The sequence below is a fragment of the Liolophura sinensis genome, chromosome 6 (assembly GCF_032854445.1).
Source record: "Liolophura sinensis isolate JHLJ2023 chromosome 6, CUHK_Ljap_v2, whole genome shotgun sequence".
Taxonomy (NCBI): Eukaryota; Metazoa; Mollusca; class Polyplacophora; order Chitonida; family Chitonidae; genus Liolophura; species Liolophura sinensis.
Window position 1 is genome coordinate 40,104,765 of NC_088300.1, and position 22,833 is coordinate 40,127,597.

General features: G+C 39.2%; 3 protein-coding genes across 3 annotated transcripts in view; 2 read left to right on the forward strand and 1 right to left on the reverse strand.

Annotated features, from left to right (window-relative positions):
- LOC135469292 (uncharacterized) overlaps positions 1-11,901 on the reverse strand; it is a 34,662-nt gene extending 22,761 nt beyond the window's left edge. The window contains exons 1-2 of the mRNA XM_064747908.1: positions 11,769-11,901; positions 6,924-7,079 (exon numbers count right to left, since the gene is read on the reverse strand). Of these exons, the coding sequence (XP_064603978.1) occupies positions 6,924-7,079; positions 11,769-11,835 (223 nt within the window). The 5' untranslated portion in view covers positions 11,836-11,901. The remainder of the gene's footprint in view (positions 1-6,923; positions 7,080-11,768) is intronic.
- Positions 2,181-4,147, forward strand: LOC135469293 (tubulin alpha-1A chain-like). Its single transcript, XM_064747909.1, has 2 exons — positions 2,181-2,409; positions 3,018-4,147. The coding sequence occupies exons 1-2, from the start codon at positions 2,289-2,291 to the stop codon at positions 4,145-4,147; spliced, it is 1,251 nt and encodes a 416-aa protein (XP_064603979.1). The 5' UTR covers positions 2,181-2,288.
- A 2,442-nt stretch (positions 11,902-14,343) lies between the features above and the next one.
- On the forward strand, positions 14,344-20,200 carry LOC135468741 (large ribosomal subunit protein uL24-like). Its single transcript, XM_064747146.1, has 4 exons — positions 14,344-14,347; positions 17,470-17,642; positions 18,511-18,651; positions 20,037-20,200. Exons 2-4 carry the CDS (start codon positions 17,475-17,477, stop codon positions 20,157-20,159), a joined length of 432 nt encoding a protein of 143 aa, XP_064603216.1. The 5' UTR covers positions 14,344-14,347; positions 17,470-17,474; the 3' UTR covers positions 20,160-20,200.
- The last annotated feature ends 2,633 nt before the right edge of the window (positions 20,201-22,833 follow it).

Below are 22,833 nucleotides of genomic sequence, written 5' to 3' on the forward strand. Positions count from 1 at the left end.
ACTTGTGAAAATAAGACACAACCATCCACAGTACGAGGCTCTGGACAATAATCTGAGATTTGCACCTGTCATCAGGAACTGCTTGTGAAAATAAGAAACAACTGTCTTCTGTACCAAGTTAATGACAACAATTCGGATTGACACCTGTCATCAGGAACTACTTGCGAAAATAAGACAGAATATATATTTGTGCCTGTTATGAGGAACAGGAAGAAAATGCTACATGGAAAATTAATATACAGCTGTGTTCTATAAGAGATTACGAACAATAACTGCATATTTACACCTGTCATCAGGAAGTATACTCGAAGAAGTAAACAACATCTATGTATATATTCTTCATCTGTCTTCATCTAATCTTCAATCATACAGCGGTATGGTAGAGTACGCTTGTTGCGAGTTCGGGCCTTGTACTTGCCAATAAATTGACAGAGCCAAATTTTGTTTTCATGTCGTGTGAATGGTGAGAAAATCAAACTGACGATTTCTTGATGGATTTATCTACATGAAAAGAAGCTCAGGGCCAATTATCATAGAAGTAATCAAATGCAGAAAATTAACATCCAATCTGACTTGATACTTAATAGACCTAAGCCCATTCATGTCCCTTCTTGCATTGTTTTATACTGATTTAATACCAAAATATGCACGTGTTTATGGTCATTAATTGAGGGAAGGCGTCCACAAGCTATTTCCGGAATATGCCATTAACTTTAAAATCACTACTCTGCCAAACAACCATTCGCCTTCCACACTGCATATACAGGTCGCGCCCTCTTCAATAAGGTACCTGCCTTTCAATCGCCATGTCCCCGAGACTCGGGTTCAATACCCTCTGCAGACAATGAATTCTTAAGATTGTTTTGTTTCTAGTAATCTTGGAATGGCAATCGCATAGTGTGCTCTTCACCGTAGACCGGTTTCCTTCCACCAAAATCATATGTAACACATTGGAAAGTTCGTCAACCAAACAGTTCGGTTTCCTCCCAGGCAGTCCGGTTTCCTTCCCAGATAGTCCGATTTCCTCCAGCGATAAAACTGGCCACTATCGTAGAAGTGGAATTCTTTTTAGGTAACTTAGTTAAAATAATCAGACAAATAAATAAGAAATAAAGAAATAAAGAAATAAAGGAATGAAAGCTAGAAAGCATCTCAAGAAGGCAATCTGATCCTTGACCCACGGCTAACCTGTGCACAAATATCGTATCCATTCAAGTCCGCTCATCAATTTTACCATGTTATACGCTGCTGTCAGACAAGCGAACATGAAAACATGCGCTGGCAAAAACAGCTCATTTCCTGTCTTAAATAAATAAATAAATAAATAAATTCACCGATATACAACGCTAACTTTTGAAAGCCATATATCATCCTCTCATAGTTGACACAATGTGTATCCATTCAAACATAACTATGCTGAAAGAGAGTTAAGTCGCTTCGGGACGCACGATATGTACGTGTATATGTGTCACACGTGTTGGTATGGAATATTTTCTACATCCACAGTCCATCTCAATCTTTGTCACAGAATTTACAGCTAACTTTCACTTCCATAGTGTTTAAACTGTTAGACATAGCATAACCACACCGTCACTATACATGCACTGTATGTAATGTGTGAAAGTTCTACATGTAATTGTTTCCGTTACATTATATCCGCTTTTTACAAACCGAGCAGATTAACAGTAGATTAGCTCACACTGCCGACAGTGGGAATAACCAGTCCGAACAGGTCGCCAAATCATGCAGGCCGTCACTCCGCCATATTGTTTTTTGTTTGTTGTCAAGGTGATGGTCAGCAGGTACATGTATATATAAGACGGCAAATTGCTGAAGTGTTCATATTCACATCTGACTTCCACATCAGACCCCTTGCCGTCTGGGAATACAGTTTGTCTACACGTCACCAACATCATAAAAATAATCTAAAATGGTAAGTGCTGATTTGACTTTAAATGGCTTTCATGACTTTCTATTGTGATATTTTTTTTACTTCTTACAAGAATACTTATAAATTTAAATATTGAATAACTGTACCGGGCGCCTGCATGATGGAATTCTGTATTGATTTGGGTACTGTTTTAAAAGCCTCGTTCGAGCCGAAGAATCGGTCCGAAAAGAAAAAATACTTTGGAAAAGTATAACGTAATAATGTTTATCACAAGACGCTTTTAATTCTTTGACAGCGTGAATGCATCAGTGTCCATGTCGGCCAAGCCGGTGTCCAGATCGGCAATGCCTGCTGGGAACTGTATTGTCTGGAACATGGAATCCAGCCAGACGGTCAGATGCCTTCAGATAAAACCATCGGCGGTGGGGACGACTCCTTCAACACCTTCTTCAGTGAGACTGGAGCAGGAAAGCACGTCCCCCGGGCTGTCTTCGTCGACTTGGAGCCAACCGTTGTCGGTAAGTAAACTATAAGTGAACTATCCCATATCCTCGCAGTGCGCATGGTATGGCTGACAGATTACAAACGTTATTAGACCCGAAATCAGCCTGTAAGTGTACGGCGAAAGGTATCTAGCCGTTTAGTATATATAACTCACTAAGAAATAAGCACAACCGTTTACATGGAAAAATCATGCTGACATGGTGAAATGGTGCCGTTATTAATTGAATGCTAGTGAAAAAGCTATAATATGCTTAACGTCTTCTAAGAGAAAATGTCTTGAGTCCAGCGTAAAACACATATTACAACAAATGTATTAATTAACGATGATTTGCAGAGCAAAACATTAACTTAAGAATTGCCAGTTTATGTTAAACTGTTCCCTCTAATATGTCTTTTTCATACGTGACGCTATTTCATTATGATGGAGTAATTCGAAGACAGGCGGCCATTTACTGCAAATCTTAACGCAATGTACTGACAGGGGAAACCGCTCTACATATATTTCAACTTTCAACATTCCGTGCTAATCTGTATTAAAACACTACCTGAACACATAAATACAAACAGAGAGAAAAATTGTGCTTCAGCTTTCATTGCATTAAATCCTTTCTCTCATTTCTAGATGAAGTCCGCACTGGAACATACCGCCAACTGTTCCACCCCGAACAGCTCATCACCGGCAAGGAGGACGCCGCCAACAACTATGCCCGAGGTCACTACACCGTCGGTAAGGAGCTCATCGACTTGGTTCTTGACCGCATCCGAAAACTGGCTGACCAATGCACGGGTCTTCAGGGATTCCTCATTTTTCACAGTTTCGGAGGAGGCACTGGATCTGGATTCACATCCCTTCTCATGGAACGTCTCAGTGTCGACTATGGCAAGAAGTCCAAGCTGGAATTTGCTGTTTACCCTGCACCTCAGGTGTCCACGGCTGTGGTTGAGCCCTACAACTCCATCTTGACCACCCATACAACCCTGGAGCATTCGGACTGTGCCTTCATGGTCGACAACGAAGCTATCTACGACATCTGTCGCCGTAACCTCGACATCGAGCGTCCCACCTACACCAACTTGAACCGTTTGATTGGTCAGATCGTCAGTTCCATCACGGCTTCTCTCCGATTTGACGGCGCCCTCAATGTCGACTTGACCGAGTTTCAGACCAACCTGGTACCTTACCCACGTATTCACTTCCCTCTGGCTACCTACGCACCGGTGATCTCTGCAGAGAAGGCCTACCACGAGCAGTTATCTGTGGCTGAAATCACCAACGCCACCTTCGAGCCAGCCAATCAGATGGTGAAATGTGACCCACGTCACGGTAAATACATGGCCTGTTGTATGTTGTACAGAGGTGACGTCGTGCCAAAAGACGTCAACGCCGCCATTGCTACCATCAAGACCAAGAGAACCATCCAGTTCGTCGACTGGTGTCCTACTGGGTTCAAGGTCGGCATCAACTACCAGCCCCCTACCGTTGTCCCTGGAGGTGACTTGGCCAAGGTCCAGAGAGCTGTGTGTATGTTGAGCAACACAACAGCCATAGCTGAGGCCTGGGCTCGTCTTGACCACAAGTTTGACCTGATGTATGCCAAACGTGCCTTCGTCCACTGGTACGTAGGAGAGGGTATGGAGGAGGGAGAGTTCTCCGAGGCTCGGGAGGATTTGGCCGCCCTGGAGAAGGACTACGAGGAGGTTGGAGTCGACTCCGTGGAGGATGAGGGAGAAGGCGAGGCGGAGGAATATTAAAGAACTTGGAATTGTTTAATTACTGTATCAAAGTCGATCACATATTCCTCTTTTATTGACAAATGAAAGCCCAATTATTAATGAGTGCAAGTACCGGAGAACAACGCAAGTGCAATTTTTCAGACAATTTTTGTGATGCTAGTAGATAAAGCTCTTGTATATATCCATCCAGCACAAGGAGCTCTTGAGGGTAAAACAAAAAGGTTGTTTCATTCTTTTTGTTACAAGTTTGTATGATAACTTTGTGTCATATTTCGAACTAATTAAGTTTTCCTCGACACAAAAGGCTCTTTACTTCGTGTTTTAAAGCATTAAGAAACAGGTAATAAAATATTATAATATTTTTAAACACTCATGGAATACCATTTCCGACGTATAGTATTTATAATAATCACATATGAATATGCTCAAGTCGAAATAAAACACACGGATATTATTAACAAATAGCAGCTATACGAGTGTTACATCTACTTACATCTACTCGCTCAGCTCTTGAGTTGATTAATTATCATCTGTAACTATTAAGGATATTTACGTTGTGTTTTGTTTGTGTTTTGCGATGTCACCTTGTGATTTTTTTTCTGATTTGGAACGACGGCAAATGTTTAACTGACAAATATACATGGTTGTAGCGATTTGGTCAATACAGAGCGACATTTGTATGTTCAGATCATCTTTATCATTCTTTATTGATAAGATAACACAGAGTCAGTGCATAGAGACATAAGAAAGAGCTGTTCTGTATTTGGTCTGAATGCTTGGATTGTGTCATGAGTTTTACAAGTATGTGCTATATCGGACACGTATGTATATGATAGAATTATTTATTTTTTGATTGGTGTTTAACGCCGAACTCAAGAAGTTTCACTTATTTGATGGCGATTAGGTTTTTTTTTAGAAAAAAATACCCGCCCTTAAAGCGTTATGAAGGTGACAATCCTCCTAACTTAAAGCCCTGGCCGAAGCATCGAGTGCTGGACGCGAACAAGCGACCGTTTAATCTTCAAGGGGTTTGGACTCAGATGAATTGACTAAATATAAGCGTCATGTCCGACATTCGTATACCACTGGTAGTCCCTAAAGGGCGTTCCAAGTCGATAATCGCAAGATCCATTTCCAAAACAACGTTTAACAATAGCTCCCAAAGACAAAGGTATGTAAGAAATTACACAAACAGAAACTAAAGCCAGTAACACACAAGAGAGAAGCGGTCATCAGTTTTCAAAGATGCCGGAGCGACGGTTGATATTCCAGGCATGAAGACACACCCACTACAGATCTCATGATGTAAAGGCACATGCCAAGTTGACAACTTTGCTTGTATTTGATGAGCAAACAATCGTTCATGCAAGATCATATGTGGTTGCATACTCCTTACATGCTCCTCATATGCATGACACAGCTCATGTAGTTTGCACAGATGTTTTACCGATAGTTATTTTTACGTGAAAACAAAAGTGGACATTCGTGTCATTGTGGTTTTGATGTGACAGCCTGTTTCCTGTTTGAAAGGATTTACACTTCTGCCGATCTTAATTTTCTATAACGTGCATAGAATCAGATTTCTTGTATCATTCGCAAACGGACACACCTCACTTTCAGCTTGTTTTACATCCTCCTTGAGGCGCATGAATTAGACCTACTAACGAGAAAAAAATCATGTGGCGGTGGTATGTTTCCAGTACCAGGATCCGAACTACCCACATATGTAAGCAGTTAACGTATGTATGCCAGGAGTTCCCTACTGATTTGATCTTCTACATGAACGGAAGTGTGGGTGTTAACTGTTGTACAAAGACAATCTTGGCGTCAAATCAGACATTCATATAACACCTAGCTATTAACCATGATCGACGTTCCGGGTTAATAATAAAACCAATTTTCAAAACAAAGTTTAACACAAACCTTTAAAGCACACACACAAAAACAAAATCTTTTTTGTTAGTTTCGTACATGCCGGGTACACTATATATCTTGGAACAACACGAGAATTCAAGTAACGTGAACAAATGAAGGCTTCATACGAAACTGACATTGCATTGTGTATCCAATCTACTTTTAATCGTTTCGTTTAGACTTATACGGGGGTGACTCAAACGGAGCGGACATTTCAATTGTTTTTTTCATATTTATGTCGCAGAAAAATAACCTGTCTCTGTAAGGTAACATAAATATCAACTATTTTTCGTTTCAGTAATTTTAAATGACATCATGAAAAAAATAAATAGTTTGGTTATCTATACTAAGAAAAACGACCTTTATTCATTGGCAAGAAGAAAAGTCATGAAGTCATTTTTGTAACACGAGTTTGAGCTTGATCTTGAGCCATACATATATAATAGTTTGGTAAGTTTCTGGCATTTTTTGTTACTTTAAATATTCAAACTACTTATTCTTTGTTATGATGCTTTTAAAACAAGTTCAGCTAAAACTATTTGTCTCTTAGTTTTACTGTTAATGGAAAAAAATTTTTTCCTTTGAAATAAATATTCATAAAAATGGAAATATCCGCTTATAAGTCCTATAAATGATCTTTATAGGTTTCCGCCAAGAACATACCCAATTTCAACCGCTGGTTAAATCACTTGTAAATAAGAATGTCTGCCAACGTTAAACAGTATTCATGTATGTTGCCAGATAACACTGCAGTGCATACTCCTTACAGCTCATGCGTCGCTCCTTAGTGAACGTTAGTAAGCGGCACATGCGCTGGAAGCAGTTTGACTGTAGTGTAGCAGAGTGGGCTGCTCCAGACGCTATCTATGCTATCCCTTACCTATACATTTTGGCGGCGGGTGACTCCATCTCTCCTGGCGACACACGGCGATTTTACTTCCGTACATGGAAAACCCTCGCCGGCATTTGTAGATCGCCATCCTTCCACGTCGACGTAATCTTACCTTCCCATTCTGAACTTTAGCTTTGAAACAAACTGCAAAGATACAATAAAAAAATACAATCTTGATGCCATAGACGACATATGTTATTCACAGTAATCGAATAGAATCAGGTGTAAGATGTATGTCTGTATAAACATGGTCTGTTTCAGAACAATTTGGAGATCCCAAAAGACATGTTTCTGTAGTGTTTTGAAATACATACAGCCTATACAAAGAATATGACGTCCGCTTTCATTGACGGATCACCCACCTAGAGATAACTGTGTCAGTAAATCAGTTCATCAGTTCTATTTATGTCATAAGTCAATTTACCGAGTCATTCATTGTATCTCAAGTTTCTTTAATTATGTTTAGACAAGCATTAAAGCCCAACTAGTTTTTATGTTAACACTTCAACCGATCTGTCAGTATTCTTGACAGAAAAAAAAAACTCTTTTAGCATTAGGACACGTAAGTATGACGTAAAACATCAAGTATACATAAGGATATGTGAACACGATGTAAAACATTAAGCAAGCATTAAGCATTCGGGACATGTAAATACGGCGTAAAACCTCAAGCATACATTAAGCATTGGGACATGTAAGTAGGACGTAAAACGTCAAGCATTACACACATTTGTGTTAACACTTCAGCAGAATTCATGAATGATTTCAAAATAACGGCCGTAATATTACAGATATTCGGTAAAGTGTGGCAAATGAATATTCATGTAAATAGTTTCTCTAATTTGATGACAGTACCTTATTCTTATTGTTATTATATAGGAATATACATGAACTAACAAAATGACGTCGGCCCTTCAGTTTTGCCAATCCTTTAACAGCCTCGTCATGTACCGTGTTTATTCGTACAAAAATGGTCCCCACATAAGCCATAACAGACAGTTACATTTGTATGCTGTAAGAGGAAAGTCTTTAATTTCCGCGGAAAAAGGCCATTGAGCGGATGTAGTACTTAAACAGTGTCATGTTTCTTTGGACATTTAAGTAAGTTGTTTACCCCTACTGTCTGCAGGCATGACTTCTTCAAGTACAGTACATTGGCTTAACGTAGTGTATATACCCGAGCTATCGACTGTGTCATCCGATAACACAGATGTCCGCAAGTCTTCATAACCGTGTACCAAAATGGAGGCAACTCAAGAACCTTTCATTCCGGATACTCTTAATTCTATAACTGCCTAGCCATTTCGCACCATAGCTGGCGTCCGGCACAAAGAACTATAGCTGCATATAGTAACTATGTTAACGCACACTAAGTAGATAAGGTCGTTTTAATTGAAATATATCAAGCATAATTTGGTACATACATGTGCCATGCAAGAAAGAACAACATTATTGTTGTATTTCAGTTCGAAGATTTCAGAAACACAGAGTATCACGGAGTTAAATAACAACCAAGCAAATATATACATGTGAACAACATGGGAGGGTCTGTCACCAACCTGCGGGTGGTCGTGGGCTTCCCCTGGGCTCTGCGCGATTTCTTCCGACCACAATGCTGGCCGCGGTCGTAAAAATGAAATATTCTTGAGTGCAGCGTAAAAACACCATTCAAATAAATCAATCAAATACATCGGAAGAAAAAGAAGTAGGCCTACATACAATAATTGGCTTTCAAACAGATAGCAAAGAAGTCCATTTGTATATTTGTTTGTCTGAATCGTCCCACATAAGATGGCCGTGTATAATGATATAGTGAAACCAAATAGTACACATGCAGTGTGAGAGAAACGAGAATCTCGCAGAATAGGCGACAATGCAGTTTTTAGATATGTCAGTACATGTATAGACTATAATGCTGCTAAGTGAGCCATGGGTGAGGCAATGCAGAAAAAACCTTTGATGTATCTCTTCAAGAAACAGTTTTTGCATAAATCACAATAAACTTGTCACTTGCAATAACGACGCTGAGTGATATGAATGTGCACGTGTCTGGTCACGCACTTAGCCTTGTCACGTGTGCAGTTGACAGGAATGGAGTACTTTGTTTTCCAGCGGAACGGTACTTGGAAACAGTAATACATCTATGAGCCACGCCTATATATCAGGAAGTCACGATGTAGCTATTGCAAAGTACACGAGATTCGGATGTCCAGGTTCGAGTATATCAGCTTATTTGTTAACAAACGCAGCCCTGTAATCCGTGTATCCATATCGGCATTCGCTCATATTAAGCGTACAAGCTGATATCTGATTAAATCACTAATGTGTTGTGGGACATATGCCAGTGCAGAGCGCTTGATCGTTTAAATCGCGAAATCATTTAAATGTCATTTGTTACCAAAGAATTTTGCCGTGCATAGCACAGTTGACCATAATGTTTGACTTGAAGCTGACACTGTGATATCATACTGTCACAATCGATAAGCATGGGTGCTTGACAGACTGCCTGAGTGCTATACCAGTAAGCAAGCATTGCGCAAACACAATAGGTAATGTTAAGAAAAGATCTGTCAATATTCTTGACAGAAAAAAACTTCTTTTAGCATTGGGACATGTAAGTACGACGTAAAACATCAAGTATACATAAAGATATGTGACCACGATATAAAACATCAAGCAAGCATTAAGCATTAGGACATGTAAGTACAACGTAAAACCTCAAGCATACATTAAGCATTGGGACATGTAAGTACGACGTAAAACGTCAAGCATACATTACACATTAGGATATGTAAGTACGACATAAATCTCAAGCATACATTAAGCATTAGGACATGTAAGTACGACGTAATACATCAAGCATATCTTTAAGCATTAGGGCATGTAATTACGAGGTAAAACCTCGAGCATACATTAAGTATTAGGGCATGTAATTGTAAAACCTCAAACAAACATTAACCATTAGGACATCTAAGTGTAAAACTTCAAGTATACATTAAGCATTAGGACATGTGCATGGACCGCATGACGTTATCAGTTTGGCTAAAATGCCTGGATCAGTAAACTCATATGGTCTGATTTCAGTATTTTTTCTTATGATATACAGGGCTTTTTCTTAAACTTATGGTTTTAGGGGATCTTTTCTGCAGTGGTTAATTATAGTAAGTTCAAGCAGAAATCTATGCAGCAACTCTCCCAGGTTCACACCTGGGTACCTGTGTAGACTATAGATGGCGGTGCATGGCATACACGGTATTATATGGGCTACACCAATCCTGTTCTTAAGTCCCCTAAAGACTCTTTCTGGATAAACCTGCAAATCGTCATTTAGCTATATTGCTCTAGATCTATAGACGCAGTGATAACACAGTTCAGTTTTTCCTACACAAGCTTTTTCCAGATATAGGTGTATTTCGACTGAAGCACAACCTACATCTAATTTTTTTTCAAAAACGTCTACAAATAAAAATACACTCTGTGTCCTCAATGTAATGTCTAAATATAACGGTTTGATACAGGATAAAAGTGACGCCTTTCCTAACGTTTAAAACATGTTATATTGTCTATTTTCGTTTTTAATGTGCAAAATTTGGGGGGAAAAAACAATTATTTCATTAAAATAATTAAAAATACAATTGATGTATGAAAACGTAACTGATGAATTAGATGGTATATAAGAGCTTGATATCCAAATAGCAAATTTAATATTCATCATACATGAATATACGAAGTTAAACCCCAAGCACACATACATTAATATACGACGTTAAACCCCAAGCACACATACATGAATATACGACGTTAAACCCCAAGCACACATACATGAATATACGACGTTAAACCCCAAGCACACATACATGAATATACGACGTTAAACCCCAAGCACACATACATGAATATGAATCAAGGTTGGCTCATATACTCTGCACGTATGGTTCGGAAAGAAATTGTTATTCTGGATCATTATTGACAGCGGAAAATATGAATATGACAGTACACAAGCGCTTAGTATCCAAATAGGCAATATTTGATTAATTTTAGTACATATCACTAAAAAAAATGTTTGTATATATACTTATACCGGTGTGAAAGAAACTCTTGTTGAAGAGCGTTTTTGATGGCGGATAATAAACATGAAGATAGTATATACACACGCTTGCTATCCAAACAGGTCATTTCTAATTAGCTTTATGATACATGTGTGTGACTCACCATCATATTTCTGAAATATTGTCGAATTAAGTGGCGTTAATCCATCCCCATAACTGCATTGTTTTCATGTGAATGTCTTTTAAATGTGATGACAATACAGCGTATTGAGTACTTTTGGGCCAGTGACGTCTTCTAAATTCTTATCAACATAACTGCATTTCTCTACCTAATTCTGCTTAACATTCTCCATGACATTAGGGGTGTGTAAGTTGCTACTTTTCAAGAATTTGTATGAACACTTAGATTAAAACTCTAAGATAAATTTACAAGTTTGTATTTTCAATGGATAAGTGTGATCATTTTTACCGCAGTGTCGTCGCTGCTCTGTTTTTACTCTATATCCTGCAGTACTTTCATTATACGTGACAACAACAAATCGTTGCTGTACATACTTACACAGTTTTGAAACAAACGTTTATTTAAGAACATTCTTCATATAAATAAAGGCAGAATATACAGTCTGATATCCACATAAGCTATTTCCCATTAACATTATTATATGACCTCACAAAAAGATGATTAGTTCTCAGAGGCTACTTATATACATTTAATGGTGCTTAGAGATGTCATACAGACGATACCAAAACTGGAGATATGACATCTGAGATAAGTGCTGCTTACCTTGTAGGGTGGGTGTGATAATACAGATGAGCAGGGTAAGGACTAACGCCAATCTCCGGGGTTCCATTCTGACCTGCCACGCCACGGTCAATGGAGGATTGCACTGAAGCACGAGGTCCCAGACCGACGGCAAACCTCGATTAAATAACGGTTAGTGCTCTGCGGAGCGCCATGGCCGGAAGGGAGGGGGTTGACCGGTCAAGTTAAGGCAAACCCTAGTCCCTAGTTAAGATCCCACTAACCGGATAACGGAAGCCACCGGACGTGGGCGAGATCTCGTGCTCTGGGTTCGGATTTCGGCCCAAAGTAGACTATAGCTCTCTCAGTTCTACCATACAGACATAATACTGCGTAAAACTTGTGTGACAAACCCAAGATTCATTTTCATTACAGTTATTATCTACAGCAGCTTTAGCCTATCATGGCATGTTTATTATTTCCAGATGCTGGAGGATAACCGATATTCTGTGATACAGACAGTTAACTCTAAAACCGTGACAACTTTCTTGAAAGTTCAACAGCATTCACTGGCATGATGATCGTCTTGTTTTCATACATGTATATTCTGCTTCGTTAAATAGACCAGCATTTATTTAGACGCATGCATGGCCGTCATGTGAATTTATTTATTTATTTATTTATTTATTTATTTGATTGTTGTTTCACGACGTACTCAAGAATATTTCGCTTATACGATGGCGGCCAGCATTATGGTGGGAGAAAGCCGGGGGGAACCCACGACCATCCGTAGGTCGCTGGCACAGCTTCCCGCGTGCGGCCAGTTTTTTCTATAAACACTCACACAGGTTCCATGAAAATGTAACACCCCATTACTGATGGATATAAAACGGCGTCATGAATGCGAAGTGATTGATTGACTGGCGAAACAAGATGCGACAAATGATTTCCGAAATATATGTGTTATTTTAATAACAACAATGAAGGCCTGTGTAATCCAAAGGTAATGGTTAGGGACCTAAATGGAAGTTACGTGGACCGGACTGTGTATTTTATATGTTGTATTTAAAAACTGATTTGCCGTATATCAGCGGCAGGTAAAACTGTTGACACTGGTTTTACATTGGTACATCAACATGTATGTCATCTAGAGAAAGTAATGAAAACGTCGCTTTGAAAGTGCTCCGTTAATTGCGTTGTTTGAATTTTTTGGAGTACCGTACGCATAAAATCAACTCAAAATATGCCTGCATGAGTGGTACAATGATAACGTGATAAAGTAAGTGTAATTCAAAGCTCGATGGAAAACTGTACTCAAACCGATTTTTATTTATTTGTGTAGAATTATTGATCCGCAATAAAAAGCAGATAAAGTAGGATAGAATACATGTACGGTTGTACGATGGCCTTTTCGGACCACACGTAAGTGAGGAGAGCTTACAACACTTTATTAATAGAAATTTCCCTTTGCCCACGGGACATCTTGAAATTAGCTATTTTCTGTAAAAAAAAAGAAAAAAAAACTGGGGATCATTCTAATAAGTTAATAAATAATAATTCGAAGGACTACTGAATACAGCTCGCTGTTACCTTTCATTTGAGGCACATCAGGCTACTTTTGAGTTCGTGCGGGCCTGCACTTTAAGGCCGCGTTTCGTACATGTTTACATTTGGACTTATCTCCCTTGCTTGGAGCTCTCCTGACTACCAGTCTTTTCAGTGGGGGAGCGTGAGACGTCAGGTACTAACGAAAATAGCAAACAACAAATCCTGTGCAATCCTCGATTATAGTCCACTCATCATTGTCAGTTCGCATGCGAGATGTAATTATGATTAAATGTACCTTCAAAATCAATGCCTTTGTAGTCCAAGAAATGCCGAAAACTAGAATAAACATCGGATTGAACATGATGATGGTGACTATAAACCAGTATTACAACATCAACGCTGTACGTGTGAAGGGGTTTCAGCAAATTGCGGATGGTCGTGGGTTTTCCCCGTGCTCTGACCGATTCCCTCCCACCTTAATGCTGGCCACCGTCGAATAAGTGAAAGATTCGTGGAAGCGGCGTAAAAGATCAATCAAATAAATAAATACAACACCAACGTCAAATTTAAGTAACACATTCTCACAGTGGGAGTACTACGAAAAAAGGCCTTTTCTTTGATCTATTCGGACGTAGCCCCGTTATAGAATTTTAAGTAAATTCGATTTAGAATAGATTTATTATAAACATGAAGACTGCCACGATATACTGTAAATGCCTTTTTATTCGCAGGCATAAAATCTTGCCGATTTGGTATGAAGACATAGCCTATTCGCTAAAATCAACTTTACCGGATATTAACAGAATTTTTGGACAACTGATAAACAAAAATCAAACTTCAATACAGAAACGTCAAGTAATAAAACAACTCAAGCATTCAAGTAACAATGTTATCAGTTAAACTTGTTTGTACCGGTCTGATGTGGCAAAAATTCCATACAATACAGTAGCTTGATCAGACAATGGAAGTTCATTCTCCTGAGCTTTTAATCTTTTGAAGACTGTTGATCTTTATATGACAAAGCCCTTGACTGCTGTGTGAGCAAATATTCATGTCACTCACTGCGTGAGACGACGAAGGATTAAATGTGATCTAAATAAATCCCACTGTTTAATTCTCATGCATGAGCAGTCTGCGTGAAACTCCAAGTGAACTGTGACAGATTTTAGTAAATTTCTCTGAAATCATCATTATGAAAAGGAAGTTTGAAGTGTGGAAACCCCCGAGCGATGTATCGGGCGCGTCGGAAATCTGATCTGACTGGTAGGCAAGTACAGTCGATATGAAAACAGCCTCTCATCATGTGTATATTGTATCACGTACACACGCCCAGTACAAATTTTCAATTTGTGTGGGTCTAACGGTGGCAATAAATCAGCAACAACATCGCGTTGTGGCGATACTTAGATGGACCTAAGCCTCCTTAAAAGAAAGCAAGATTAACTGATGATCAATTAAGCTGGATTTATGAAAGCCGGAATTCATTCTAATTAGGTATTTCTAATTAACTTGTTTGAAAAAGTATTAGAACGGTAGTGCTTGTTAACGAATTTATAACTGTAACGCATGCTACATTAATAAATTACTTACATGGGTTTTATATTCCATGGCACTTATTTTCGCGGAAATGTGTTTGCCGCAGAGTCCGCGAATGTTAGTACCATGTTAAAAGGCATTTGCAGTTCTCTTCTCGAAGAAAGCCGCCATCTTCCCACTGCTCCACTGTGAAGCAGGAAATGTGCGTAGCTGCTCAACAACGTGGCATTAGCTGAGGAGCGTATACCTATGGCTATGATATATGTATTCTAGATCGAGTAGGGCCCTATGGTGGTGGTGTGGTGTGTGCGGAAAGCAGGTCTTTAGGTTGGTGTCTTTTTATTTGCGCGAGACTTGTTCAGTAGTAAAAACAATTGGTCTGGACCTTTGTTGAGTACTATATTAACATTGTAAGCGTCAAGACTCCAGGGATGCTAGGCCAATGTAAGAAAAGGAATTATAGTGTTTCGGGCTAGTACGGACGTACTTTAGTATTTAACGGTGACAGAAGTAGTGAAAACTTGTCAAATACCAACTTCACCATATTTTTGTGCGTAATATTTCCTTCCAGGAACCACTCTTGGTTGCTAGACTGTTTGATACCTTCAGAGTGAATTTAGTGACCCAAAAAATTATAAACAGGATAACAATGAAAATTTAATTTAATTTAATTTAAGTTATATTTTTGTTTTATTTCATGGTCTTAGGTAAATCTAGCCTATCACCTTTTACATATTTACACATCTCTATGAATCGCTTAATACATGTACATGTAAAATTAAATGATAAAATCAGTGACAGTATGCAGAGAAAATTAATTTAAAAAAAAGCCACACCCAAAGTGTAGCAGTCAAATGGCAATTGCATCGTTGAACACAGGTGACATTTCTGACAAGTTGTTAGATGCTCACCCATTGGTCCATAGCAGAGACACAGCCAATGGAATGGCGTGTATCATAGCGACATTCTCTGGAAGCCAGCGTGTGTTGGTATCCGCTTTTCTTTCACTTTTACCAGCATGCTGAAGATTGATCAAACTTAAGACTATGAACTCGCACTTTGTTTACACATCCCTAATTCACGAGAGTTTTTATCTGTGTTTAAAGCCTAAGTTTTCATTAGTGCTTTTAAAATTTAGCTGGCCTGCCGAACTTCCTCATGCCAGTCCTGCCAGCCCAGCAAAGTTTTTACTATCAACAAGCCAGCCAGGCAGCGGTTATTTTGACTAGCCAAACTACATCCAATTGGATAATAGCTGTTTTACTGGCAAACGGGTTAAATTTTCAACAATCAAAGACAGTGTAACTGGCTCCTGGCACCATTGTTGTTGATGATAACACTGAAGTTGGTCTTCGATGAACTCCATGCTTGGCTGCTTACTGCAAATTAAACTCTCTATTTGCCTACACAGTGTTGTATAAGATGCATGGCTTGTTACAGGAACAGCTGAGCCATGCATGACATATCTAGAAGTGTTTTCTCAGATTTAACCGGGCAAATCACTGCTACACAGTTTACTAGCTAAATGCTATCACCAATGCGGTGGCTGTGAGTTCAAGTCCAGCTCATGCTGGCTTCCTCTCCGGCCGTAAGTGGGAAGGTCTACCAGCAACCTGCGGATGGTTGTGGGTTTCCCCCGGACTGCGCCCGGTTTCCTCACACCATAATGCTGGCCACCGTCGTATAAGTGAAATATTCTTGAGTACAGTGTAAAACACCAATCAAATAATTAAATAAATACTAGCTAAATGCATGATCTAGATGGCACTCAGTGTGCTATTTTAAAATTCTGACATTCATCGTAACACCTCCCCACGCCTCTCAAAAAACATGATGCAGATTTCAAACTCTCCTCTAGATATTTCTAGACATGGTAGAAGCATTGTGGGATCTTAATAAGATATTAGTATGCCTTTTGGCACAAACTTGCAAAAGACTTAAAAGAAAAAAATAACTCCAAAGTCAAGGGTATGTGTGCTGAATGAAAATTTGCTGGATTCACCCACTCATGAATGTCCATTCTGTAGACGACTATGCCGCACCCTTAACTTCCTGTGTATGCATGATCACCACCACTATGCACAACTTTTCATTAACGAGTAACCCGCGTAAAACCTACAGTTCAGTTACCCCCTCCTAGGTAACTAAATACTAGTCTGTCAGTTGGTAGACCAGTCAAGCTGTTGGGTAATGCCATCCTCAGAATGGGAGTTGCCATGATTCCGTGGCATGCACTGTTCTTGGGGCCCCAAGCGGCACTAGGTGGTCTTACACGAAGTTCATTGCTTTCAGTGAATATGGCAGTGGCATACTGCACACTGTGCTCCCTCTGGTGAATATCTGTGAACCAGATGTTAGTATATCCATCTGTTACTTGCTCAAGGCACGGGGCACTGTATCCATGGATTAAAATAACTGTCGCTGTATAACTGAAATATTTTGTCATGGCATTAAACCACAGTATTATAATGCGCATGTTTGGCGCAAAATGCAGCTGTTAGCATGGTCCAAGAGCCTGCAAGATCTACATTGCAAACTGTTAAATTGTAGTTCAGGAAACTTTTTCTGTTTCTGTTTTTATATTGTCGGTTTACGATTTCTGCATAATATTGGCATATTACACATAATGGTTACTAATAATTTGCCATGTAAACTTTTTTCAGAATGAAGTTCAATAAGTCTGTGTCCTCCTCAAGAAGGAAGAACAGGAAGCGCCATTTCAACGCCCCCTCCCACATCCGACGCAAGATCATGAGCTCACCACTTTCCAAAGACTTGAGACAGAAGCACAATGTGCGTAGTATGCCAATCAGGAAAGATGATGAAGTACAGGTATGTCATTATACATTTATCTGTAGTTTAGTTCATTTTGCAAAAATTCAATTTTTGTTCACTGTTAGAATTGACTGTAATGAATGTATTAGTGTAGCATTCTGATTTATATGTGTGATGTGGTTTCCTTAAAGAAAACTCATGATTGTTTCTTGACTATATATATGTCATGAGGGGCCTCCGTGGCTCAGTTGGTTAGAGCACTAGCGTAATGACCCAGGAGTCTCTCACCAATGCTGTCGCTGTGAGTTCAAGTCCAGCGCATGCTGGCTTCCTCTCCGGTTGTATGCGGATGGTCGTGGGTTTCCCCCCGGGCTCTGCCAGGTTACCACCCACTATAATGCTGGCCGCCGGCATATAAGTGAAATATTCTTGAGTACGGCGTAAGACACCAATCAAATAAATAAATATATATGTCATGAAAGTTCTTGTCACATGAATAAGCCTTGCAGACAGGTGGTGTTCAGTAGAGGACTAAGTAATTGGTTTATTTAGTGGGTTAATTATAAGGGGAAGCTTAACAGTGTCATGGTGAAAGGCTTACTAGCTCAGACTTGGACATTTAAACACACCCAAGTTGATTTGAATGTATGTTAGGCTTGATAATCTTCTTAATTGTGTATTACTCATACTCCAACATAGTATCATGCATTTGCTCATTTCTGCAGCGTCACTACGGTTCCAGTTTAGCATGTAACTAGTGAAGTTAATGGACAAAGCGTCCTGAGGAAAAGTTTATCTTAAAGCCGTGTAATTTTTCTATGCAAATTGCAACTGGCATGTTGTTTTTTGGTAGGTGGCCTACCGTCAGTATTCGAGCGTCAGGATTTCTTCTTCTATATATTGATGTGGCGCTTTTGATTGACAGGTGGTGAGAGGTCACTACAAAGGTCAGCAGGTGGGCAAAGTGGTCCAGGTGTACCGTAAAAAATACGTCATCTACATCGAACGTATACAAAGAGAGAAGGCTAACGGAGCTTCTGTTCATGTCGGCATTCATCCATCAAAGGTGAGATTCTCCATTGTGTAAGGGAAGTGCGTTGGCGATGGGCATCAGGTGTGATATATTGTGCAGCCTATTGACAAACATGTATTTGAACTGTTTGAGTCTTAAACCTGGTGTAGGGTGACCTGTCTGGTGCCCTTGGCAGGACACGTCAGTGGCGCCTGCACTTTGGCGACATGGACTCGACCTGCCACAAGAAGACACAGTATATGTGCACCCACTTAATGACTCCTCGTCATATGACTGAAAAATTGTTAAGTTGGTTAACGATGTTAAACCCCAAGCATACTTGTACATACATACGTACATTCATTGAACCTGGCATTTATTAGGAAATGATGTATAAGTTATTCTGGAAAAAAATGCATTATTAAGGCTAAGATTAAAAGTAAGAAAGTTTGGAAAATAATTGCTTACAAAACTTAAATTGATTTGAGGCATTGATTATAGGAAAATAATTTGATAAGGAAGTGCTGCATATTATTATGAAAATGTCTATAAAAGGTACAAATAATCTGTCCAATGTTTGCATTTCTCTGCATCTGTGTTAGTGCAGTGCTCACCAAGATGGATTGTAATGTTACGTAAATTCTGAAGGTGAATAGACAAGGAATCAGATTTCTCAGGTGTATTTTATTAAAATATCATAAATTTCAAGAGCATTGTGAAATCCCAAGCAAACAAATTCCAGGTCTGGCTATTTCATGCAGTGATCAACTTGGTAAATTTGTCAATTGAGATCACGGTGTGTTGAGTCAGTTTCACCCTAGAGTGATGTCCCTTGCATTGTCTCTGCGATGGACATCGTTATGCACATATGAAATGATACACATAAATTACAACACATGATGTAAGCTGATGTAAGTACAGTAAAGCCTTACTGTTTATTTCTAGGTTTTTTTGTAGGAATGAAAAAGAAAGGTTTTAATTTTATGAAATAAGTCCCTGTCACCTTGACCTACATTTGGTTACCTTTTCTATTCAGATATATTAATGTTTTATCGTTGGAGAGTCTACCATGCATTTTATCTTCAAGTTGCTTTATTTCATTACAGAAATTTCTGAAGTTGCCCTATATTTAAACATTTAATGTTCCTACTGTGAGTGCGTAGTGGAAGTTTTACAGCCACTAAGGTGGATGTTATTTTAGGATGAAGGCATAGACCAAGACTTGACATTTTCTAAACTGGCTTTAAAAATTTAAGGAGGTATGTCCCTTGTGTTTTTTTTTTAAGTGAACTCTGTATATGAAGAGTTGCTTCGCCGAGGAGCCATTATTTTGATGTATCATATTGCAAACCTTCTTTTTTACTACTTACTGCTTTAGCCTGTCTTTTTCAGTGATAATGAAAATGGAGATCATGTTTTCCCCTTTGTTCCACTTCCAGGTGGTCATTGTAAAACTGAAGATGGACAAGGATAGGAAGCAGATCCTGGAGCGCAAGGCCAGAAGTAGACAGAGAGCTGACAAGGGCAAGCACACTGAAGAATCTATCATGGAGACGTCATAAACACTTTCAAGCAACTGATTATAATAAAACCTTTGGGGCCCTCTGTATCTACTTGTCTGGCTTCAGTTTATTCTGAATTTCCTTCACTTTTTTAATCTCACCTTCCGAAATAAGATGTATGGTGAGAGATGAATCAGATATTGTTGGTGTCCGTGTCGGTGTCCAGTTTGGTTTAACGTTTTGGCCAATCATAGGGTTGCAGTGCTCACCCATAGTACACAACATGGCCAGTCATCGGTAAGAATATGCATATCAAAGACCAAGGAAATCATTTACCTTATAGTTCAAGATTTTGCTCAGCCATTCACAGGGTTGCAATTGCCTCGCATAGAAAATGGATTGCCAAATCCAGTTCATGATTTGCATATCAAAGACCTCTGTGGTAAATTTGTACATTAACTCCCCACAGTGTCTTTTTACCATCACAATGATTTACAACTCTATAACATGTGAAAGTCACTGCTCTGCAATCCTTACACATATGATAAACAGTCATAGTTGTGACAGTATAATTATTTTGGTCTTGATTTAACGGACAGACCTTACCACTATATAATCAGAGGATAATATCTGTGTATGACAGTGTCAGTCATTCTACTTTTGAGGTTTAGGGGTTAATGTTTGAACGTATCGCCTAACTTGAACATCATGCAGTTTTACGAACTGCTCAATCAGGCGAGCTACCAGTATTCATCTGAATGCCCTGTTTGTCCTCATTTTGGATCTTGTCACTCTCCACGTGAAAACCCTCTTCTCGCCATGATATGGCTATAGTACTGGCTGATGAGGTGTAAGGGCATCTTTCAGTTTATTCCCGAGGTGTCCAAGTTGATGATTATTACGGATGGCTATTAAAGGGGAATTATGGCCATTCCAGTGGGAATGTCTTTGTTGTATGTGGTTCTTCATCAATGAAACCCTATGACATCGTGAATTTAGTAGTATGTATTTATGTGTGCTTAGGATTTTACGTCGTTCTAAACGTTCTTTCAGTCCTATAAGGACATCGTTAAGTGTGACCAAACATTAGATGTGGCAGGGCTAGTCCATGCCGTCAAAAGTCTTGCCGCCACTGAAGTGTCGCGCCGAAGACACCAGACACGACACACCTCCCAGTCACATTACATTGAAACGAGGACAACCAGTTTCCGTGTTATAATTCCGCAGAGCCGAGCCCCAAGCAAGGCAACAATATGTACGGTTTTTAGTTTTTTTGTTTAAGCCTTTGATATGACACGACCTGGGGATTTAGTAATAGGAACATGGTTAGTTTGACCAAATCCAAATGTGAGAATGATCATTAGAGTTGCAGGCAGCACATGGAAAATCATTCCCATAAACTTTTCCTTCATGGTTTCCGTCAGCTTCACGTATAAGAGAAATATTTTTGAGTACGGCGTAAACACCAATCAAGTAAATAAATAAATCCACGCAGAGACATTAAAATAAGTCGAAGAGAAGTTTGAAGTTTTTTTACGTCATAATGATACATCGAATGGAGAAATGACAGGGGGCTCAGTAGGCCTCTAAGCCTTCAGTGATAAAGCCGTTCATTCACGTGTGTTCAGACGCAGCCCTTAATGACATTACATGGGGTAGGACATACGTCTTTTACCCAGGGTAGGACATAGGTCTTCAACTTTGAATTTCCAAACAGGAACTTGGAACTGTAGCGAGCCGTAAAAGTGACATGGTGACATCTTTTTGTTAACCGCCGACTTTTAAAGTCGGGCACCCGAGGTTAGTGACACGTCGTATGCCATCAAACAGCCAATTTGGCTGCTACAGACGAGCATCTCTGTGATGACTTCATATTTGACTAGGGTCGTTACCGTAACATAAATAACTTTAGATCTTGAACAGGGGTTAAAATGGACATGATCGCCAACACAGGTCAATTCCTATCTCTTTAAAAACACATGATTCTCAGCTGCAGTGCTTGTGAACTACTTATATGACTTGCTTGACGGGCACGACAAGGTCTACGCAGAGACAGTGACGTACTGAAAGAAAAGAAGAGTACGCCGCTTTAGACCGACTTGTTTAAGGAAGGCAACGCATTTCCGTATATCAACGAGGCAGATTATTAATATACAGATTTCAGAGAGACATATATGGACTAAATGAAAGTAAAATAAAAAATAAAGCGTGCAGCCCCGCCCTTTTATAGCCTAGTTGAGTTCTATCAATCTCAACTGCAACAGTTATATGTGTGTGACGCTATTCCAATACATGTACTTCATCCAGGCTAGGTGGAACTAAGGTAAAATATATATATATATATATATATATATATATATATATATATATATATATATGTATATATATATATATATATATCCCTTAACTTTATGTCACATACATGTGTAAGGACGGCTGTGATAAGTTTTAATCTTATCGTAATATTTGGTTGAATGTTTACTTTATTAGTAATAATCCCAGATTATTGGACGTTATACTGTAAATCGTGTTGGCGTTTCGCGTGGTCTAAAAGAACATTTTGGGACTGAAAAAGTATAATTTGCAAGCGACAGAAGTTAATTTACCAAATCATAATGGTACTGACGATCAGACAGTAGCCCCCCATATATAGATGAGATTATAGTCTAACCCTTATAACTGGTTATGTCGAGGCCCCGATTAGGTTAAAAATTAAAAATTTCTCTTCCCCCAA